Source organism: Astyanax mexicanus, chromosome 4 (assembly GCF_023375975.1).
Source record: "Astyanax mexicanus isolate ESR-SI-001 chromosome 4, AstMex3_surface, whole genome shotgun sequence".
NCBI classification, from domain to species: domain Eukaryota; kingdom Metazoa; phylum Chordata; class Actinopteri; order Characiformes; family Acestrorhamphidae; genus Astyanax; species Astyanax mexicanus.
Window position 1 is genome coordinate 904433 of NC_064411.1, and position 22181 is coordinate 926613.

Sequence of the window (22181 nt, forward strand, 5' to 3'; positions counted from 1 at the left end):
GCTAGCTGCGTGGGAAAAGAGGCAACGCCAGCAGGTTCGGGTGCTTTAAGACTTCAGAGCAAAATCTACTAACACTACAAACCCATACATGATCATAAAATTACACGACCTGTCCAAATTTGGCGTGTTACCTCACAGATCAGAGTGGAGTGAGTTTAAATCAATAAACAATGCTTAATAATAAATAAGATATGTATATATATATATATCAATGGTATTGATAAAAAAGTTGATTAATTAATATAAAAAATGGATAAATATATTCTTTAATAATGTACGTCCCAAGCATGTCCAAAATAAGTTACCTGGTCCGACGTTCAAATTTTTCACTGCACACTGACGTTCAATTAGGGTCATAGTTAGCCGTCCAAATAGCGGATTTTACACAACCACTAATGTTTATTGTCTGTGTAAAATTTCTTCATACTTAAAAACGAGCTGTTGGCAGTGGAGTAAATTATTATTATTTTTTAAAATAATTTTATTTCAAGTCCGGACGAGACTAAAATTACCGAAGGAGCACAAAAAGAGTTCAGCGAAAAAAAACATTCTGGACGGGAATAAAATCACAGAGGATAAAAACCCTCCATAAAAGAGAAAATTACCCCAGAACCCCATGAGAAACTAATACCGTCCGGATAAGGTTTAAGCTGGTCTAGATAAAGTGTTACATAAATCTAATGCATATATATATATGTGAATTAGCACCCGAACATCCCTTTCAGACAGCTTCCTCTTACAGCGTCCACAGTTAATCCTGTTGGATGTGGTTGGTCCTTCTTGGTGGTATGCTGACATTACCCTGGATACCGTGGCCCTTGATGCATCACAAAGACTTGCTGTCTTGGTCACAGATGCTCCAGCAAGACGTGCCCCAACAATTTGTCCTCTTTTGAACTCTGGTATGTCCCCCATAATGTTGTGTGCATTGCAGTATTTAGAGCAGAACTGTGCTCTTACCCTGCTAATTGAACCTTCACACTCTGCTCTTACTGCTGCAATGTGCAATTAATGAAGATTGAACACCAGGCTGCTCCAATTTAGCCATGAAACCATTTTAACCATGACTTTATTTTGTCTGTATTGTGTATGATCCCGATCCCTACAGGGATAACACGCTGTGAGGATGGAAATGATTTCCAAAATAAAAAAGTGGTGGCGTTTACATGGTGCAGCCGTGAAAATCACCACTAGAAAACCAGAAATATTCTAATAAAGATTTTTATTTTCAGTTTTAAATAGGCCAACAAACCATAAAAATACATACAGGTCAGTAAAATGATCAGCATCGAGGTTTAATATCGTAAACCGCTGCCGCAACCGCCGAGAACAAAACTGAAGGACTGGTTAACTCGCTGTTCACGATGAGAAGGGGGGTCGAGGGTGTCGGGTCGGAGTTGCAGGGGGAGATTTTGAGGGCTTTGCCCTCTGGTTGGTTTATCCTGAGAGTCAGTTAAAACGAGCTCACGCCGAACTGGCTGGAAATGGTGGAATGCTGATGATTTGAAAGCCCTCTCCAGTCTCCAGAAGCTCGAAGACGTGAAATAAACTACAGGGTTTGATGCCGACGCTGCCGTCATTTTACTGAGCGAAAGATTCCAACAAAAATCAAAAACACATGAGCATTCGTAAGTCCAGGAGGATCACCCAGAAAGCCCCAAAACGAGGAAATTTTTACGTCGCCGTCTTCGAAAGAAAAAACGGAGAAAGAAACAAACAAAAAAAAAAAAAAAAAGTACATTCTCTATTAAAATAGCTAGGAGCCAAATAATTGAAATTCGTGAGAGGACGATACAATATTGGCGAAACTCAAAACATTTCAGCTGAACGAGAAAAAAAAAAAAAAGACAAATCAATCAGTGAACACCCTACTACCTACCCTTTAAGTCTTTATGATTCCACCCTCTGTAGAGCTGGAGCGCACCTTTAGAAACGAATGCAGTACACCCAACATTGTGATAAAAAAAAAAAAAAAAAAGCTTTGAAGAAGAACATCTGCCTGGATCTGTACGGTGCGTCCTGGGCGCTGTGGTAGGTGGAGGCCTCTAGTGGAGAGCTCCAGTAACACACAAACACACACACAGCGTAGAGACTACATACGTGAAGCTCACGTCTGAGAGCAAGTATATCTCTAGCCTTGAAATCTCTGCACAAACCTAATTCACGGCTGCGTTCCAAAGCCTAGGCTGCAGTCAAGGTAGGGGGCGAGTCCAAGGTGGCACTACTGTCCTATTGAGACTCCCTCTCAGTAGTTCTCAGTAGCCTGTTGGTTGCACATCTGAAACAGTCTAACAAGGATTTATTTGTAATAATAATAATTTAAAAATAAATAAAAAATATTTTAAAAGCAACTCCAAACTCCCTAATTTTCTTGGTGCTCTTTTTTTTTTTCCACACCTTCGTATTATATAAGTTTTAACTCCCACCATTTTTTTAAGAAGGGGTTTCTACTCTTGAGGCTTAGCTTTCAGCTATTTTTTCCACACCGCTGCTTTCCTTTTTCACCCTCTTTGTGCTGTGTGTGAGCAGAGAATTGTGGGTAAAAACACACAAAGCACATGAAGGATACATCAGCTGCGACCTCAGCATCACTGCGAACGTCGACTGCACTTCTCCTCAACTCTACGCAAAGGGTCCTTCACTTTAGAGCAGCTCTCTAGGACATAGAGGAGAAATGAGCAAGGCAGATTTTGCCTGGGCTTTAGACACAGCTCTATTCAGGGAGGAAAAATAAAACAAAGAATACAAGTCCATTTAAAGCATCCCATCAGAATCCTAATTCTTCCACATTGGGAAAATAGTTTGGGAGCTCAAAGAACTGTGTTCGACCAAGAACGCCACAATCTAAAAAGGCCCTCCAAGACCAGGACTGAGGTCACAATCCTGCAGACATTTTTATTTTATTTTAAAGCCACATCTCTGAAGCAAAAACCAGGTAAAACTGCATTTTATTGTATTTTCCTGCTCCCCATCTGACCTGCTACAGCTCCACAAACACAAAAAAACTGTGTTCTCGCTGTTCCAAGCTTTACAGAACCAACGACTGAGCTCCATTCCAAACACAACTCAACACAACAAAGGGTTTTTTTAAGGAATGTGTTCGGGCGTGTTCACACTAATCCAGTTTGGTCCAACCCAAAATAGCAGGTGTGAACATAACCACGAACTTAAGTCCTAAACAAAAGGGCCGATTCAGACCAGTTACAGGAAGTTGAGTCACAGGATATCATCACCTATTAAACATCACAGAAGAAGATAAAAGAAGAGGTGTTGTGACAAAATCGGTCTCCAGCAGTACGGGTACAACAGATCACAGTTCTGTTGATTCTGTTTCTACTGTAAACGTAGATTAACCCTTATTTCTAAAGTAATCCGAGTGGAATCTGTTCCTCTCATTCTTTCATACTCGAAGCGAGTCAGATTCTGGCATGTGGGCAGAATTCCACACAACACCTGAAAAGGTGACTCTCTATGCTGACAATGTAACCCAACAGGTTTGACCATCACTTCCAAGGTTGTATGACACGAATAGATGATAGAAATGATGATAAACTGCATGTTTTATTAACGTGTGGGGCAGCCATCTTGAATTCTGATCTTAGGGTTTGGTGCCTTTAAAGTTTTAAAACTGGTGAAGAGATTCCAGTTTAAATGATGTACTCAAAACCGGCCCTGCTCCCTCCGGGTGGGTAGATGGCGCTCTCTCTTTCCCCACATCACTCCTAGGGTGATGTCCACAGCACAGGGCGTCTGTGAGCTGATGTATCAGAACAGAGTCACGGCTCTTTCCTCTAAGCGCGCTGAGATGCTGCTCGGCAATGCTGCATGAATTCACATGTATCGGAGGAGGCATGTGTTAGTCTTCACCCTCCTGGTGTGTTGGGGCATCACTAGTGATAGGGGGAGTCCTAATGAGTGGGTTTGGGTAATTAGCTGTGCTAAATTGGGATTTTTTTTTAATAAAAATAAAAGTTATGTACGCTGAACATTTGGGACAGAAGGCCACGACATTCCTTATGTAATTTTTGCAAGCTAAAGTTCTGTAAAGCTTGTCCAACTTAGCAACAGTTGCTATAAAAGAACATTTTATTAATGGGCGGAGCATAGAGAGATCAATTAAATTAATTAAGTCTGAGAAGAGGAAACTGGATGAACAGAAGACTAGAACTAACTTACCTAACTCAAAAAAGCCACAGAGGGAATAATCAGAATCAAATTAAATATACAAAAAAAAAAAAAAAAAATCATTCCTTTCATTCAAGCGCTAGTAAATCACCATTCCATAGTAATATTCATTAAAACAGTCAAGCAACCATCCATCCATCCATCCATCTGTTCATCCATCCATTCATTAATTCATTCATTCATGTGTCTGAGAAAGCAGGAGGTGCCTGGATTTCTGAAGCACAAAAAAGGGGGAAATAAAACTTTTAAAATGAACCCTCATGAAACCGCAATGAATTTAAAAGCTTATGGGGGGGAAAAAAAAAAAAAAAGCGAGAAAAAAGTGAGAAAATAATTAATTTTCCAGCTATTAATCAACCAAAAACAAAATTAACCACCAAAAAAAAAGAAAAATCATATTTTATAGTTCCTTTAAGGATAAACGAACCAAACAAAACAGAACAAATCCAACAAAAACAGCTATCCAAGTGAAATGAATACATGCGACAGCTTTTCAACTCTTTTCAGGGTGAAGATGAAGAGGAGGCGGGCGAGACGAGGAGGACGTGGGTGGTGCCGATGACGCCGCGGCGGTGTCACGACTCCTCGTTTCCTGAGTCGTCCTCGTCGTAGCAACAGTCCTCGTCGTTATCGTCCTCCAAGTCCTCGTCGTCATAGTAATCGTCGTAAAACAAGTCGGAGCCCTCGTCGGTGGGCGGGGCGCGCGTGCGGACGCAGTATTCCGCCAGCGTGGTGGGAACCTTTACACCGTCCCGCTCTGCTTCTGCTTTAGTGGCCAGAACCTGCTTCCTGTAACACACACAGAGAAAAAAAAAAAAAAACACACACTTTAGACACATTCACTCAATATTAAAAAAAACACAAGCTACCCTTCAGCCCTGCCTCCTTTCAACAGGCTCCTCAGGGTTCTGGAGGAACTGCTGCCAATCGTAATCATGTGTGGGGTAAATTTGTGGTAGCAATACTGAGGTAAATTTATGATTAGAACAGGAATGCTGAGGTAAACATTTTAGTGTAGTTCTACTGAGGTAAATTTATGATTAGAACAGGAATGCTGAGGTAAATGTATGATTAGAACAGGACTACTGAGGTAAATGTATGATTAGAACAGGACCACTGAGGTAAATGTATGATTAGAACAGGAATGCTGAGGTAAATGTATGATTAGAACAGGAATGCTGAGGTAAACATTTTAGTGTAGTTCTACTGAGGTAAATTTATGATTAGAACAGGAATGCTGAGGTAAATGTATGATTAGAACAGGACTACTGAGGTAAATGTATGATTAGAACAGGAATGCTGAGGTAAATGTATGATTAGAACAGGACTACTGAGGTAAATGTATGATTAGAACAGGACCACTGAGGTAAATGTATGATTAGAACAGGAATGCTGAGGTAAACATTTTAGTGTAGTTCTACTGAGGTAAATTTATGATTAGAACAGGAATGCTGAGGTAAATGTATGATTAGAACAGGACTACTGAGGTAAATGTATGATTAGAACAGGAATGCTGAGGTAAATGTATGATTAGAACAGGACTACTGAGGTAAATGTATGATTAGAACAGGACCACTGAGGTAAATGTATGATTAGAACAGGAATGCTGAGGTAAACATTTTAGTGTAGTTCTACTGAGGTAAATTTATGATTAGAACAGGAATGCTGAGGTAAATGTATGATTAGAACAGGACTACTGAGGTAAATTTATAATTAGAACAGGAATGCTGAGGTAAATGTATGATCAGAACAGGACCACTGAGGTAAATGTATGATTAGAACAGGACTACTGAGGTAAATCTTTTAGTGTAATAATACTGAGGTAAATCTACGATAAGAACAGCACTACTAAGGTACATAAATAAATAGGAATAGCACTACTGAGGTAAATCTCTCAGTGTAGTACTACTGAGGTGAATCTATGATAAGAATAGAGCTACTGAGAAATTTATGATTAAGAGTAGCATTACTGAGCTAAATGTATGATTAAAATTGCACTGCTGAGGCACATTTATTGTTTTGTCTGCTGGAATATTACAGTTTTTCTGGATTGTTTACACACAATTTCTATTTCTGTATAAACCACAAGCACACTTTCTGCTTTACACTCAAATTGCAGTTCTAAAACACACTTTTTCAGAACACTACATACACAATTTTCTGCATTTGGCACAATTTTCATGAATAAAATCTCTTGTTTTCACAAGGAACACAGCCTTTTGTGAAGAGATAACACTGTTTTGAATGTAAAGTTTCATTTTGCAGGAGAATTGAAGGATTGAATGAAAATGTGTGTAAACAATCCAGAAAAACTGTAAAATGTTAAGTGTTTAACCCTGTAAATTGTTGTTTTCTAACTGCTTTTTGACTAAAAAGCAAAACAAGTTTTCTGTCTTCTGCTAAACGTTTAATTTTCGACTTATTTTTTTCGAAATATTTTGTGCATTCCTATGCACTGTTTAAAGAACAGCACCTTTTACAGGCTTTTTCACGCCTTTTCTGTATTTCCAAATTTTTCTTCTGTGACGTGAAGCGCAGTTACACAAACAGAACATGAAACTAAACATGAAAATACGCTGAAATCAGAAGAGAAAGCTTTTCCAGTTCTCAAAGTGGTTCCAGTTTAAGTTTCTCTACAAACTGCAGACTCAATGTAATGTAATGTAATGTTAATGTGGGGTTCCCAATAATAAGAAGGAAGTGAAATTTTAGAGACTGTAAAGTTGAAGTCTTTGTTTCGGGAGTCAAGGAGAGGAAGGATTATGTTTGGTGGTTTTAGCCAACATGTGTCTGCATTAGTTAATAATGAAGCTTCATAAGCTGAACTGTTATAGAGATTTAAAAAAGTGCTTTCAGATCACATGGAAAATCACATTTTCCAAGGGTTGTGAAAACCTGGAAGAGGACTTTTATTACCAGCCCATAATATTTGCTATGAGGAAGTGAGATGTTTTTCTTCTTCTTATTTTTTTTTTTGTTGCTATAAACCTTCTCACCAACAGAGGGCAGCACAGTTTAAACCCTGTTTAAAGAAGAAGGCCCGTTTGTGACTCAGACACTTCATCAGAACTACAGCCGAATCCGAGAGCACAGCGTATCACTGAGCGTTTCTGTGGAATCAGATCTACATCATCATCTGCGTCAGGTTTACTGATACGTGAGAGCTGACTGACTGCTGGCTCATAGCTCTGTTAATCTCACCCGCAGAAAAATCTCTCTAATGGCTGCTGCGTAACTTAATACCAAAAATGAGGTGTGCATCCACCTCATCATCATTATTATTATTATTATTATCTGAGGCTACGTTCACAGAGCTGGTAAAAGCGGCCCAAATCCAAAACCGCTGTTTATTTCTGGCTTTAGTCTAAACAGTCACTACTGATGCTTGTATGTTAAACAGCATCGCTTCATGAGAAGTTTCGGTTTCATCCTTTTCAGAATCTTAGAAGCGAACGAGTCCTGCTGTTTTGTACCCCTACGCTTTGTTCTCGAGTTTAATTCTTCCCCTTAAGAGGTGAAATCCTCCCTCTAAATATGAAGACAAACCTTCAAACACCTGATAGATATAAAACAGTGGAGCGCAGCGAAGTTGCTGGTTAACTAGTTTATAACTAGCTTATCATAGATCTTCAGAAAAGGGCAGGTGGTGCACAATTCATTATTACTGTGCTTTCCTCAATTCCTCTATGATGGGGAGCGGATAGTAAAGTTCTTTCATCGTATTTTTAAGTTCCGCTCAGCTGTCTGCTGCATTATTTAAGGTGGAACGGGAAAATTACTAACTAACTAGCTACGGAGAAAAACTTCAAGCGATTTTTCTATTTCAATCCATAAAAAGAAAAAGGCCATCAAATATTATACTACATATTAAATTGTAATTTTTAACACTGAATAATACTGTGGGTTTCTTTGGTCACTGGGGCCTTTGAATGTGCTGCTCATCACTTCCACTTTTTTTTAGAATCCATCCTTAATGCCAGAAACTCACCACAAAACAACTGTTCACTTCTTCACATTAGTGAATTAGGCGTCTGTATGTTTATTGCTATTAATTAAATAAATAGAAATCTCACCGAATGATCTCTGCGTACTCCCGGTCCTTCCCCTTGCTGTCTCTCCATTTGCGGTACATGACTGAGGCGTCCACGTTAGCGGGAGAGAAAGTGTTCGGCTCGTTCAGCAACGATATGACACTCAGCAGAATAGTCCTGAAACACACAGACAGACAGAACAAGATTACTATAAACCCCAGGCATCAACAGGCTTCACTCCTTCATTAACATTTTTAATATTATTAGTTAAACTAACTAAACTGGATACGTGTTGGAGAGATGATGTACTCTGTTCACTTCATTAAAATTAAATTATATATAGTAGTATATAGTAATAACAGACTGTAATATACCTATATACTCTTAGACCAACAGTGGTTTAGGGAAGATATATCTCCTTGGGAGAAATAAAGAAAGAAAAGAGTAAAAAAAATATATAATATACTCTGTAATTTTTATTTAATATAGGTATGATACTGTTACTAGGAAAATGTATTGAACAACAGTCTTGGGGCCTAAATGTTTAGCTGTTCTCATCAGTAGTACAATGGAGGGCATGAAAGGGGGGAAGGAGAGAAAAAAGAAGAAAAAATAAAAAATCACAACTAAACCAACAAGTAATCGGCAGATTAGTTGACTACTAAATAAGTCAGTAGTTGTAGTCCTAGTGCCAGAAGTCACGCTGAGTGAGCTGCACCTACATAAAAAAAACATTTTTTTGAAAATGAGAATCGATTCTGACAGTTAAAAAAGCTCTGCGCCACAGTTAAAAAAAAAATAAAAAAAATCTGCGCCACAGTTAAAAAAGCTCCACGACACAAATAAAAAACAGTTAAAAAAAAAAAAAAAAAAAAAGAAATCCGCGTCACAGTTAAAAAAAAAAAAAAAAAAAATCCGCGCCACACTTAAAAAAAATAAATAAATACGCGCCACAGTAAAAAAAAAAAAAAGAAATCCGCGCCACAGTTAAAAAATAAAAAAATAAAAAAAATAATATATATATATATATATATATATGCGCCACAGTTAAAAAAGGTCCACGCCACAAATAAAAAAACAGTAAAATAAATAAATAAATACGCGCCACAGTAAAAAAAAAAAACTGCTCTGTTCAGCTATACACAGTACAGTCTATGGTCTGAACAATAGCACAGCAAATGTGCTTCAGACCCAACAGGAGTCCAGCAGCTGCTGTCAGTATGAGCTGATTGTGAAACGTGAGCTCCTGGATGACAGGCTGCTGTACGGTTTATCATCATGTGCTGTAGTGCTCACTGACAGGTGCTCCGCAGACACCAGTCACTTCCAGGAAGCTAAAGGCATTTTTCTGCGGATGCTACAGACAGACAGATATGTGAGAGCAGATATATCAGAGCTCTAAAGTGACGGGGGAGAAAGAGGAAGACAGCGCTAGGACAGGAAAGACTGGGTAGTTACTTCCTGCCACAGACTGAGAGTGAATTACAGCTAGAACTGAGCACAAAGAAATAATCAGAAATAATCAGCTGAACTGATAACGCCCCCGAGCTGCGACATCAAACAGCACAGAGTAAAACAGAAGAATTACACAAGGCCCAAACGATGCTCGACTGTTTTACTAGAAAACTGTCGAATCCAGAGTTTAAACATGAACTATTAGTGCATTAGTTACCATGAACAAGACATGAGGTAATCCATTAACAAAGCTTAGATAATGTTAATTAAACACAACAGCATTAATTAATGTTATTTTCACATTAAGATGAACAATAAATAAATCTTACACTTCATTCATAGATATACAAGCAACAAATGCTCTTCTTGTCATGATTTGCTTATATGCAGCAGCTATGCATACAGTCATTGTTAAATATTTATTAATTAATTATTAATTATACATATATTTGGCTATATTTATACTTATTTATACTTTATATTTATATTTAATTTACTGATGTCCGTTACCTAATATAAATATTATATATTTTACATTTTTACTTCTATTGGAAATACAGTACATCTCTACATGGATTAGAATTGTTTACATTTCACTTTACATCGGGTATTTATCTATTTTACTGAACAGAGTTTTTTTGTTTGTTTTTTTGCATATCCTTTTATTTAGATTTTTTTTTTTTTTTTTTTTATCAAATCTTACATTGTTTGCTTGTTTTTATAATTTAAACTTAATTTTCAAGCCCTGTAACTTCATGTAATAAAATAATTTTAGGCTATGATATGATATGATATGGTGCACACTCCTACTTGCATGTTCAGTGGGAGGGGTTAAAGACTGTTGAACGTGCCTATTGGCTAGTCAGGTCGTGTCACCACCACAGTGATGTAAGATAAGCCCGGTTGCCGGCATGCTAACACCGCATTAGCAATGCTAAAACAATAACCGGGCTAATAGTTTTGCACTAGTGCAGTGTAATATCAGCCAGAGTGTCCTGCGTGTTCTTCACCTGACGTTCTGCGTGGGGTTCCACCGCTCTGAGGGCAGCTCTCCACTCTGAGGGTCGTCTACCGGAGGGTGAAGGATGGATATACACACATCGCCATTCTGAAAAACAAACAAGAGAGCAGGCGTTAATTCAACAGGTAAACTCACACACACTTCATCTGAGAAGTAATTTGTTTTGTTTTTACTTCATTTAGGATAAGATTTACAGTAGAAAATAATATAATGATCAGGATCATCAGATATTAAGGAAACATGTTAAGTTAGCAGAGCTAAAGCCAGCGTTTTATTACTGGAACCGCGCAGTACGTCACAGAAATCAGTGCGGGTTTGGCCTCTGGGGTTGCCAGGTTTATATATATAAAAAAAAAACAAAAAAAAAACACAACAGCCATGGAAGCTAGCAAGCAAACCTCAGCTGCTACAAAGCCTAAAACGCCTAAAACGCCTCACGTTCGCCCAAAAGTCTCTGAAATGATTTCAATGAAAGTTGAAATAAAACAAGAGTAAATACTGTTAGTGAGATTGACAAAAAGATAACAAGACGCTGAGCTTGCAACTGTTCTCCTGAACAGATTAACTACTTCAACCAGGTGATTTATCACGACCACGTGGTTAGGTTATTAGGGACTGGTGTTTAAATTAAAAAACAATTCAAACCAATCTAGCCCTGCGTGAAAAAGTGTTTGCCCCCTAAAACTAATAACTTATTTTAATAGAGACACATTGAGATGCTGTGGATTATCTAAAACAGGACGTTTATGCTAAACAAATCCTCCAATCATTCAGACTTTAACTAGGACACTCCAAAACTCTCATTAAGTTTTTTTTTTTTTTTTTTTTTTTTTAAGTCATTCAGAGGTGGACTTTGTGTTTGTGAGCTTTGGGTCACTGTCCTGCTTTTTTATGGACCTCCTGGATGAGTTCTTCATGCCCTTTTGAAGTAATTTCATTCGATCTGCCGGTCACTCCTGGGAAGGTTCACCAGTGTTCCATGTTTTTTTTTTTCTCCATTAGTAAATAATAGTGAATCACTGTGGTTCTCTGGAGTCCCAAAGCTTTAGAAATAAATGACTTTATAACCTTTTATAACCAGACTGATAGATAATCAATAACTTATTTTTTTAATTTCTTCAGATGGGTGTATAATAATAATAATAATAATAATAATGTGCTGCTTTTTGTTGAGATCTTTTATCTGCTTCATTTGTTGTCAGACAGATTCTATTATATAAGTGATTTCTTGATGATTCTACAGGTCTGGAATCAGTAATCAGGCCTGGTTGTGGTTAGTATTTAAATTGAATCAGACTGGTTTCGATAGTCATGTTTCTTTAATAAATGAAATCATCATCACGTAAAAAGTGTTTTATATACTTTTATATTTACTTAGGTTATATTTGTATGATAATAATAAAACACAACATAAAAATCAAGGTCAGCTTTGTCTATCCATGTCCTGCTCTGGCCTTGTGGACAGTGCGGTGCGCAGTGGGAGACTATCCAGCTCAGATAACAGCGTTTCTGAGCGTTTGTGCGGGTTTTATTGTGAGGACTGGAGCCTGGAGTCGAGCTGGTTGAGTTGGAAGTGCCGGGTTGGAGGTACAGAATGTTCTGAGCGGTTGTGATCGAGTGTTCAGGCCTTGGGCACTCCTCAACGCTGTGCGTCTCTCAGAAGTGAAGGAGGAGATTCAGCAGAAATAGCTGAAGCTACACAAACATGTTTTCTCTACAGAAGCCTCGCTGTGAATACCGCACATTCAGACAGCTCACAAAGCCCAGAGACGCTGCCAAGCCGGGTCAGAACCGCTGGCCTGGTTCACTCTCTCCCAGAGGCACTCTTATCACTGTCACTCACCCTCCCTCACCCTCACCCTCTGTACATGTTTACACACAGCTATTCACAACAGGAAGAGGCTTTTTTTTAATAAAGATAACACTTCTAATCAAACATAACATTAGCAGAGATTTTTCAGTGCAGAATACAATGCATTTGTCAGGATACATCAGACAATATTCAATATTTGGGGGAAAAAAAACTCATAGTATAAAAACTAGGGGTGTCACGGTTTCGATATTTCAACGAAATCTGTCGCGCGGAGCTGTTTAACTGCCGCACATTGTAGCACAAACCTTAAGTTCCGTTATTACTGTTTATTGAAAGATTTTACAGAGTTAAAAAGGAAGAGATCGGAAATAGGATCGGTTTGGTTATAAACCAAACCTCTGCTAGTTAAAATAGTTCCATTGCTGCTCTGTTTGTAGCTGCGTTTGTGCTGTTTGGTTTGTAAGCGCTGCATTACCAACTGATAATGGCGCAGTGCATTACCGGCTGATAACGGCACTCATAGAACGCCTCTCAGCCAATCACACTGTTTAATATATCCATCATCACCACCATCATGCAACTAATTAAATCAAGGTCAGCTGACTAAGAGCCCTAATGCATTCAATCAAACTGCAAACCAAGCAATTACTTACTCTTATTATTCACAACCCAACAGCATGCTGTTACTTCCACTCACATTGTTTGTTTATTGCAGAAACTTGCTATTTATAGACTGAACGACCCTAGGACCATTTCCAACACCTGCTGCCCCCATGGCAAACAACCACATCAGTCACATGACCTAGTGACAGGACACACACACACACACACACACACCTCATAAATGTTGGGGTGCCACATCTTGGTGAGAAATCTGAAGGCCGGAGGGGAGTAGGGGTAGTCGATGGGGAACTTGATGCGTGCCTGGAGGAAGAAAAACAGAGAGATTTCATTATTAAGACCAGAACAAAAGAACACAGAGAATTAAAATAAATACACAAAGAAACTTCGACCCGGGCCCCTCGCTCCGGGCCCCCAGCACCACAGCTCCACAGCCCAGACCCCTTCCATCACCAGCGATTTTCCGCCTGGCACTGACAGACGGGCCGGGCCGACGGTGCTGTGGGGTTCAGGACCGTTTCTAATCCATTAACGCCCCAGTGGAGCGCAGTGATCAGGCAGGCTCTAACACAGGGCCGCCGGACGGGGGTAGCCGCTCCCTCCCCGAGCAGGACGACGGGACACAGAGAGACTGCGGGACACTCCGCTGCGGGACAGCCGCCGGTAATTGGATTGGAGACGCTTTACAACCGGAGGAAACAATGCAGATGGGCCAGTGGGGAACGGGGCAAAACCGGCAAACAACAGAACAGAACCCATCAACAAACGTCTCCAAACCAGACAACAGCCAATCAGAGCCAGCCAATTTTACACAGTAAAACAACTGGGTTAATCTGCATTACATAACAGTACCCTGCTCTGCTGAACCCAATCCAGCGCCAATGCTCTCACAAAAACACAGCTATCAACTTACTGCCACTGAAACTCAGCACCAGTCAACTGCACAGAGACAGAGGAGCTCTCTAATACACTGAAGCACAGGCAAACACAGCAAACACAGCACTTACAACGCACTGAATATCTCACAATTCGACAAAAAGATTCGCCACAAATGGCAAATGAGTTTATTTTAAAAGTAGGGATGCACCGATACCACTTTTTCCATACCAATACCTGCGATACCGGCTTTTCTGGTATTGGCCGATACAGAGTACCGATACCAATATAAACTGTTTTGTACTGAATAAGTTATAATAACATGATTGGCTGCTCCGCAGTTTCCACCTTTTTTTTTTAAAGATCTGTTAAGATGATTGGCTGCAGTAGATTATGATTGACAAGGAGCTCCTGTTGTTGATATAAAATTATTCAACGCTTTTTTATTCAGCGCTTTTCAGATTTTCTATTTTTATTTTTTATTACAAGACATATATGCCGTTCGGCTCGGATCTGATAAAAGTCTTGTATTTATATCGCCAAAAGTATCGTTATCGCGAAAATACCATGAAATATCGTGATATTATTTTAGGGCCGTATCGCCCACTCCTACACATTAATATGCAAGTCATAGTTTTTTAAATCAACATGTGGACCTTTTGACTAATTTTTTTTTGGTAAGTCTGTACAAAAGTCATATCTCTGTGTAAACACTGTACACTCTGTCCAGAAAGAGCCTTCTTTAAACCACGCCCCCATCTTCCTGCCTTTAAACCCCGCCCCCAACTTACTGTCAAAAACAACCGTGAGAAATGATGCTGCTGCTGCTCTGCTTTGTTCAGGTTTCTAACAAAGCACAGCTCATCCTGAGCCGTGTAAACAGTTTTAAGCAGCACTACAGGTTCTGGCACTGCACCCCGGGGGCACGGCAGGTCGGTGAGCACTCAGAGGAGGGGGGGGCATAGCTCACACTCCCGGCTCTGCCACTGTTCGAGTCTGAGCACAGCCCGGCTCCAGCTCCAGCTCCAGGCGCTGACGCCACTGTAACCGCCAGGCCCGGGGTAAACAGGGTAAACAAAGACACGCACTGAACTTTTACCAGCCTGACCTACTTTATAAAAATCCTCCATAACAATCCGCTCACTCCTGCTGTAATAATCCCGGATCTGATTAAATAATTCACAGTAAAAATCAGACCAGATGTAGCTGCAGTAATGGGAAACGCTGGGACACAATGAGCACATTCTTTCAATCAATCAATCAACCTTTTTTTAAACTCGGAGTACATCGAATAAACAAAAAAACTAAAAACATCAGAGTAAAATATCAATAAGCAATACCTAAAAATAATAAAAGAAAATAAAGAAACTAAACGATATTATTATTATTATTATTATTATTAATATTATTGTTATTATTATTAATAAACACATCCAGCTCCTCAGTGCCGCACTACCCCTGCTGAGGAACTGAAACTCCTGCAATTATATACCTACAATAACCAATTCTTACCATAAACTATATTACTGTCATTCATAGCAATTAATGCAACCAACATTATAAAAACCATTACAGCTTACAAAGGTAAAACAAACAAAAACAAAAAATAAAACAAATCCATGTCCAGCTTATTCACTATATAGTGATCTCCTTTAGCTACTGAGGTCAGAAAATGATTATATATTGTTTGTTTAGTTTTAACATATTGAATTAAAATTAAAACTTAAGGTAGGGGTGCCGATAGCAATTTTTGTGGACGATATATATATTCCCAATATTGTCGTTTTATGGCCATTAAATTCTACTGACAATGATAAAATAGCATAACAAAGCAGTTATAGCTTGTTAAACACAACTACATTTTCATTAAAATATACCCTTTTTTCCTACTATAGGTAAACAAACATCAAAAACACAACAAATGATAATCACAATTATCAATTACTATTAAGATAATTTCCATTCATTGTACGGTAGGTCGATAATGTAGTTACTGTACAATAGATCGATACTGTAATTATTGTAACAGGCCTAATAGATATGTATGAAATCGCATCAGATATGATTACCACCACAGATTTGACCACAGAGCTGCATTAACACGTCTGGTATGAACAAGCCTGTCATGCTAATATATTAGCATAATAATGCAGTTTTATCAATAAGAGTAATTAACTTTAATTTAAAAAAATAAGACATTTTAGTTCACATATTAACATATCTGACATAAATAAAACATAAACGAATGATACTGGACAGATATAACCTGTCTCTAGAAAATATATATTAAATATATATTTAATTTATATATATATATATCAAACAGTGCAGTTAACTCTAGTCAGGCCTGTAAAGGCTGTGAACTAGTGCTGGGAGATATGGGAAAAATCATATATCACGATTTATTTATTTTTTAATATCACGATAACGATATATATCATGATATATCACATTAGAGTATGTTTTCAGTTACTCTTCGAAAAATATGACAAAATAATTTACTTTTACTTTTCAAAGTGACATTAAACCTTCACAAATGAGAATCACTACCTTATAGTATACATATATATATATATAATCAAATGAAAACATGAGGTATATGCAGTAGCAATATATATATATTTTTTAATTATACAGGTAAGTATAGTAAAGGTAAAGGTAGTAATTCTCATTTGTCATCAAGTTTGGTTTAGTGTCACTTTGAAATAAAGTTTATTGTTTTGTCATTTTTTTAAGATTAAGTGAAAACATACTCAAATGTGGTATATCATGATATATATATATCGATATCGTGATATAAAAAATTCCATATCGTGATATATGATTTTTCCCCATATCGCCCAGAGAGAGAAAGCTAGCTGTCTGGTGGGAGCATTGTTGACAGAGAGAATAGCAGGCTAGAGGAACAAAGAAGCAAAACATCAGAGAGTGTAAATATCACATAACCAGCCCTAAATCACATATATAACTTAAATCACACACTAAAACAGAGCTGAGGAGGAACTGAGCTGCTGCTGCTGCTGTCGGTGGTTTAATAAAGGGGATGTTAGTGTTACAAAAAGATGACCATGTTAGATAAAGACAGCCTGCCAGCTAATGCTAACTTTAGCTTAGCTTTAGCATTAGCTATGTGGGCAGCCGAGCAGCAGCTACACAAACAGCAGCTACAGTATAACCACCTTTAAACACACTGACACGACCAGAACCTCGGGTTTATACACTAATTTCAGGTCTATTTAACATTTATTTAACGTTACAGATTCATAGGTTATGGTATTGTTTGTAGCAAAATCACTAACATTAAATAAGTATATCTAGCTAGTGAACAAAAAACAACAACAACAACAACAACAACAACGATAATGTATTTATTGAGAAAACCTCTTTCCTTAAAGCATTCACTGCTAGCAAAGCAATTTACATTAAATAAACGTTATTTTTTTGTATTGATGGTGGAGAAACAACTTTAAAACAACCTATATGTTAAGGTTCATACACGTAAAGCTGTTAGGCAAAATGTGTTGACATTTACATTAGACTATTATTGTTTTTGTATTATTAAAATACCCCTTTCTATACGGCAAACCACAAACAAGGCTATTATAACTTAGATTAAAAAAAAAAAAAGTTAAACGTTGATTAAACTTTTTGGTAACTAGATAACCTAGCTTTTACCTAAGTGTTGAAAGCTATTGTGACTTTCAGTAAACGTTGATTTAACTGAAACTCTGGCGTTTATATACTTTATACCATTATTATTCTTGAGAGAAATAATATAATTGTCATTAATAGCCATTAATTACACCACAATAATAAAAAATGTTTAAACATCTTACAAAACTAAAACAAACAAATCTAATATATTCAGAAACACTTGTTTATTCTGTATACTACATATTTTTTTGTATAACATTTACATGTAAAATATTTATTCACTACCTCCTTTCTACGGTTAGGTTAGCTTTTATCCTTTGTATAGTTTTGTATTGTTCGTATTTATATATTATTAGGTATATTATTTGACCACTGTAGTAGATAAGGTACTTATCTTGAGGTTACAGCTTTCTTTAAATCTTTTTTTTATTTATATCTAAGGTATAGTTCCATCCATCCATCCATCCATCCATCTTAGATTCAGAGCCCCAATCACCACAGTTAAACGTTGATTAAACGTCTGAATTTCAATTTAACGCTTTCACAGCTACAGTTGGGTTAATGTAAGTTAACCCTACACTGCGAGGAAATGAGTAATAACTGTTGATTTGACGTTATAAGACGTAAACTAATATGTCAACCAGTAAACAATGAACGTTTACTGGATGTTCTCCTCGATCAGGGTAGACTGGCTAACCTACATCGGGCTCTGTGGCTAAATATAGACTGTTAAATATAGCTGGCCAAATGGTAGAGGGTTGAAATCTGGAATCACCCCCCCCCCCCCAGATCTCTCCACATCCTCACTGAAAAACACACAGAAATTACTAAATAAACAAGATTAACGAGTTTACCTTAAAGTATCCCCCCTCGTACAGCGTGTTCGGGGGGCCGAATATGGCCACTTCCCAGTTGTACAGGTCCGCCTCGTCCACCAGTGTGATCTTGAAGCCCTCCACCGGCTCCTCCTGCAGGCTCTTCATCTCCAGCATCAGCGCCTTCTGGGAGCTGGCCACATGCGGGCCGCTGTGCTGGGCCATCCCCGCGGCGGTGAGCGGAGAACCGGTTAGGTGTGAGTGAGAGAGGCGGGCTGGGGAACTGCCTGCCTGGGCTCGCTGCTGCTGCTGCTGTTGCTACTGGCTTTGTGTAAAAGCTAGGCTAAACTAAGCTAAGCTAAGCTAACCCTCAGCTACACAAACAAGCCTATTGTTTCTCTTAGCTTTAGCCTATCTTAGCCTGACAGCGGCTAAATCTATCTGACGCATAAACAGGCGAGCCTGGCTAGAAACCTGAACACCGGCGCGGAGCCAGCGAGCTATCTCAATCCGCACAGGCCGAGCTCAGAGCTCCGAGCCCGGGCAGCCCGCGGCGGAGAGCAGGTCCGAGACCCGGACTGTTGAGCTGTAGACTCGGATCAGATCCCGGCCCAGAGCCGCTGTAACGTTAACTTACAGGACGCGGAGTCTCTCCGTGAGAGTTGCCGACTTAAACACAGGCCGCACAGCCCTGACACAGCCTCGCAGCGCGGATTATAACAGCGCACAGCGACTTATTTACAAAGAAAAAACTACAAACTGCCACATCTCTGCCCGCACGGTCCGCTCTGATCTGCGCTCCGCTTTCTGTGTATGTGTTCCTCTCGCTTCCACTCGTCAATAAACTTCACCGCAGCGCATTCTGGGAAATGCAGTTTTAAACTCAATTTAAACTCCGCCTTCAGCTTCACGGAAGGTTAGAGGAACGCTTCCTGTGACAGGGGGCGGGGCTTAGCCAACAACACACTTAAATTTTTTAAGACACCAAAAACTGATACTCTCATCACAGTTTGGGGATTACTAACTCAAATAGCCAATTTTTGTGGTGGTAAATTCTCCGCATTAAACTCATTTAGCTTTTCTAAAACTCACTTTTAGCCAAACTTTAAACACAGTTACCTCACTACATTACACACAGGAATACAAACTCAAAATCACTATTACTGTACCGTGGGCAAGACTTTCACTGTTTTTACTTTTACCAGACATGGATTTACTTTAGAGTTGTCAGAGGTGAAATGAGTTTTGCTGGGAGCCATGATGCTCCTGAATACATCACTGCCCGCCCTCTCTAAAAACTGATTGGCTGACACCCAGACTTTTTGTAGCCTCTTTATTTTGCATGCGCTTCATGAATATGCACATGAGGGGAGCACCTTTCTATCCCTCTTCCTCTCTTTCTCACACGCGATTGGGCAAAAAAGTTTGTGTCGCCTGCAAGTGTGTCAGACTTTAATCTATTAAAAGTCTTTTTAGAGTCTTTTTATATTTATATTAAACACTGAATCTGATATGTAATAAATACATATTTACATTAATTTTGACAGTACTAGTCTAAAGTTTAGACACATCTTTTCATTCGGTGCTTTTATTTATTTAATGTATTTTCTACATTTTAGATTAATATTACTACTACTACAACTACTAATAATAATAATACATTATTAGTCCTCCACATGAATCCCTCGATCTAAACCTGATAAACTGAGGTGGAGCTTCACAGCATGAAGGAAAAGCAGCAGCTATTGTTCAGCACCTCCAGGAACTCCTTCCTTTAAGATTAAACATATTCTGTTTTGTTTAACACTTTTTGTTGACTAAATAATTCTGCATGTGTTCCTGTAGAGCTTTTACTCTTCTGTTATGTTCATTTGTCAGGAACAGCAATTGTGTTCGCGGGTCAGTTTGACCCGGTGCATGTTTAATTATCCAAAAGATGCATAAAACAACAAAAAGAAATCCTAACAAGCAGTGTGAATATTTCATTACTAACTCCTTTGCTAATCATTCTATCAATATTTAGTGCAATGTTGTTCCATAACTCTAACAGGTAATGGTTCAATTAGAATAATTCACTAATTTTTCATATAAAGTACATGTTCAAACTTGTTTTAACGCTTCACTACTAAATTAAATACATAATAAATATAATTTTATTATTTACTTATTTTGTTTGGCATAAAAAACACAAATTAAAAGAAAAACTATACTTATCACATAATTGTCTCGTTGGTCTAAATGTTTAATATATGTATATAATTACATATCCATTGGATGTTGTGTACTGCGCTTTGCTTTCAATAAACACACAAACAAATAAACAAATAAATAAATGTATTTAAATTGGGGCCATGGTAACACTGTGAATGTAGAGCATACATAATCAATAACTGTTTATTTCTATTAAACACTGATATAACGAGAGAGGCAGTATTATACTTTCTATTGTAGACTGATTAATAATCTTATCAATAATCTTATTAACACTCTGATTAATAATCTGATTAATAATCTAAATACAGGGTAGCAGTGGGTGGTTGTAATGATACTTGTCCTCCACTAGGTGAGGCTAAAGGCTGTGATTTAGCTTCAGCTGCACTTTACCTCAGTTTAATATACTAATTTTATACAGTGTTTATTTCTGGACCTGTTTTACAGTATCTATAGTTATATTTCACCAGTATACGCTCTAGAAAGGAAAACAACATCTTAAAAACATATTAAACAGTTACGGATAACTTTAATTACTGTGTTATTAGATGAAGTGACAGCATAGTTTTACCTGTATACCTGGTTTGTCTCTCACTGGGAAGCAGTTTTAATCATAAATCATCATATATATGTATATTTGAGCTTAATTTAAACAGTATTGAAAGATAGAGATTATATAACTAAACACATTAAACTTAAGTGAACTGAAATAACTTTTAAACAGTTAAATGCTGGAAAATGTAATGAACAAAAACACATTCCCCTAACATTTCTGTAAATATTTGACTCAAATGGCTAGATGATGTGCAGATTGAACAACTGGTTTTGAAAAATTCAATTCTGATTAGAGAAATGCATCAAAGTGACTAAGAAACACTGTAAGAGGTGAAACTCTGATATGTGATATGGGTAACAGACTGTAGATGGCGCTATGGAGGTGCTTCCCCTATTATGGACCTAAAGCTGCTGAAAATTTAACAGCCCTGCTCCCCGTTCACACCTGAGGTCTTGTAACACTAACGAGTCACATGACACCGGGGAGGGAAAATGGTTAATTGGGTGCACTGTTGTTGCAGTGGTTTAGATATTACAGTTTTTCTTTCACTGGGAAAATAGTTCACTGGGAATATTCAGTGAATTTACATTCGGTTCAGTTAAACCATTTAGTTATCAGAGAGTCTGTAAAGCAGATTTTATACATTTCTATTATACATTTTTCCCTGGTAAATATCCCCTGAATTGATGAATAACTAAAGTGCTCCTATACGATCGGTGGAGCTGAAAAGTCGATAATGGATGTAGAAACAAGCAGGTGGTCATAATGTTATGATCTGTCAATAAATTACTGTATAAACGGTAAAATCATAAAAGTGAATTCTGTTGAATTTTTTGTAGTCAGGCTCTTTGTACTGATTTGTACTGATAAAACGTATTTATGATTCATAAGAAAAAGTGCAGAATTAAAAAACAATATCTCACTCAGACAAAACTTTTATTTT

At 38.0% G+C, this 22181-nt stretch overlaps 1 protein-coding gene across 1 annotated transcript; it reads right to left on the reverse strand.

Annotated features, from left to right (window-relative positions):
* Window positions 1-1207: 1207 nt before the first annotated feature.
* On the reverse strand, window positions 1208-19308 carry LOC111191236 (ubiquitin-conjugating enzyme E2 R2). Its single transcript, XM_022665541.2, has 5 exons — window positions 18511-19308; window positions 13343-13429; window positions 10682-10779; window positions 8259-8393; window positions 1208-4974 (listed from the first exon to the last, which is right to left on the reverse strand). The coding sequence occupies exons 1-5, from the start codon at window positions 18694-18696 to the stop codon at window positions 4761-4763; spliced, it is 720 nt and encodes a 239-aa protein (XP_022521262.1). The 5' UTR covers window positions 18697-19308; the 3' UTR covers window positions 1208-4760.
* Window positions 19309-22181: the final 2873 nt, after the last annotated feature.

Bases quoted from the DNA above. Each gene is read 5' to 3' on its own strand.
- LOC111191236 (XM_022665541.2), bottom strand. From the start codon at position 18,696: ATGGCCCAGCACAGCGGCCCGCATGTGGCCAGCTCCCAGAAGGCGCTG. The intron at 13,430-18,510 runs GTAAACTCGTTA...TTCTTCCTCCAG, and splicing joins ACGAGGGGGGATACTTTAAG to GCACGCATCAAGTTCCCCAT. The intron at 10,780-13,342 runs GTGTGTGTGTGT...TTTGTTTTTCAG, and splicing joins GGCACCCCAACATTTATGAG to AATGGCGATGTGTGTATATC.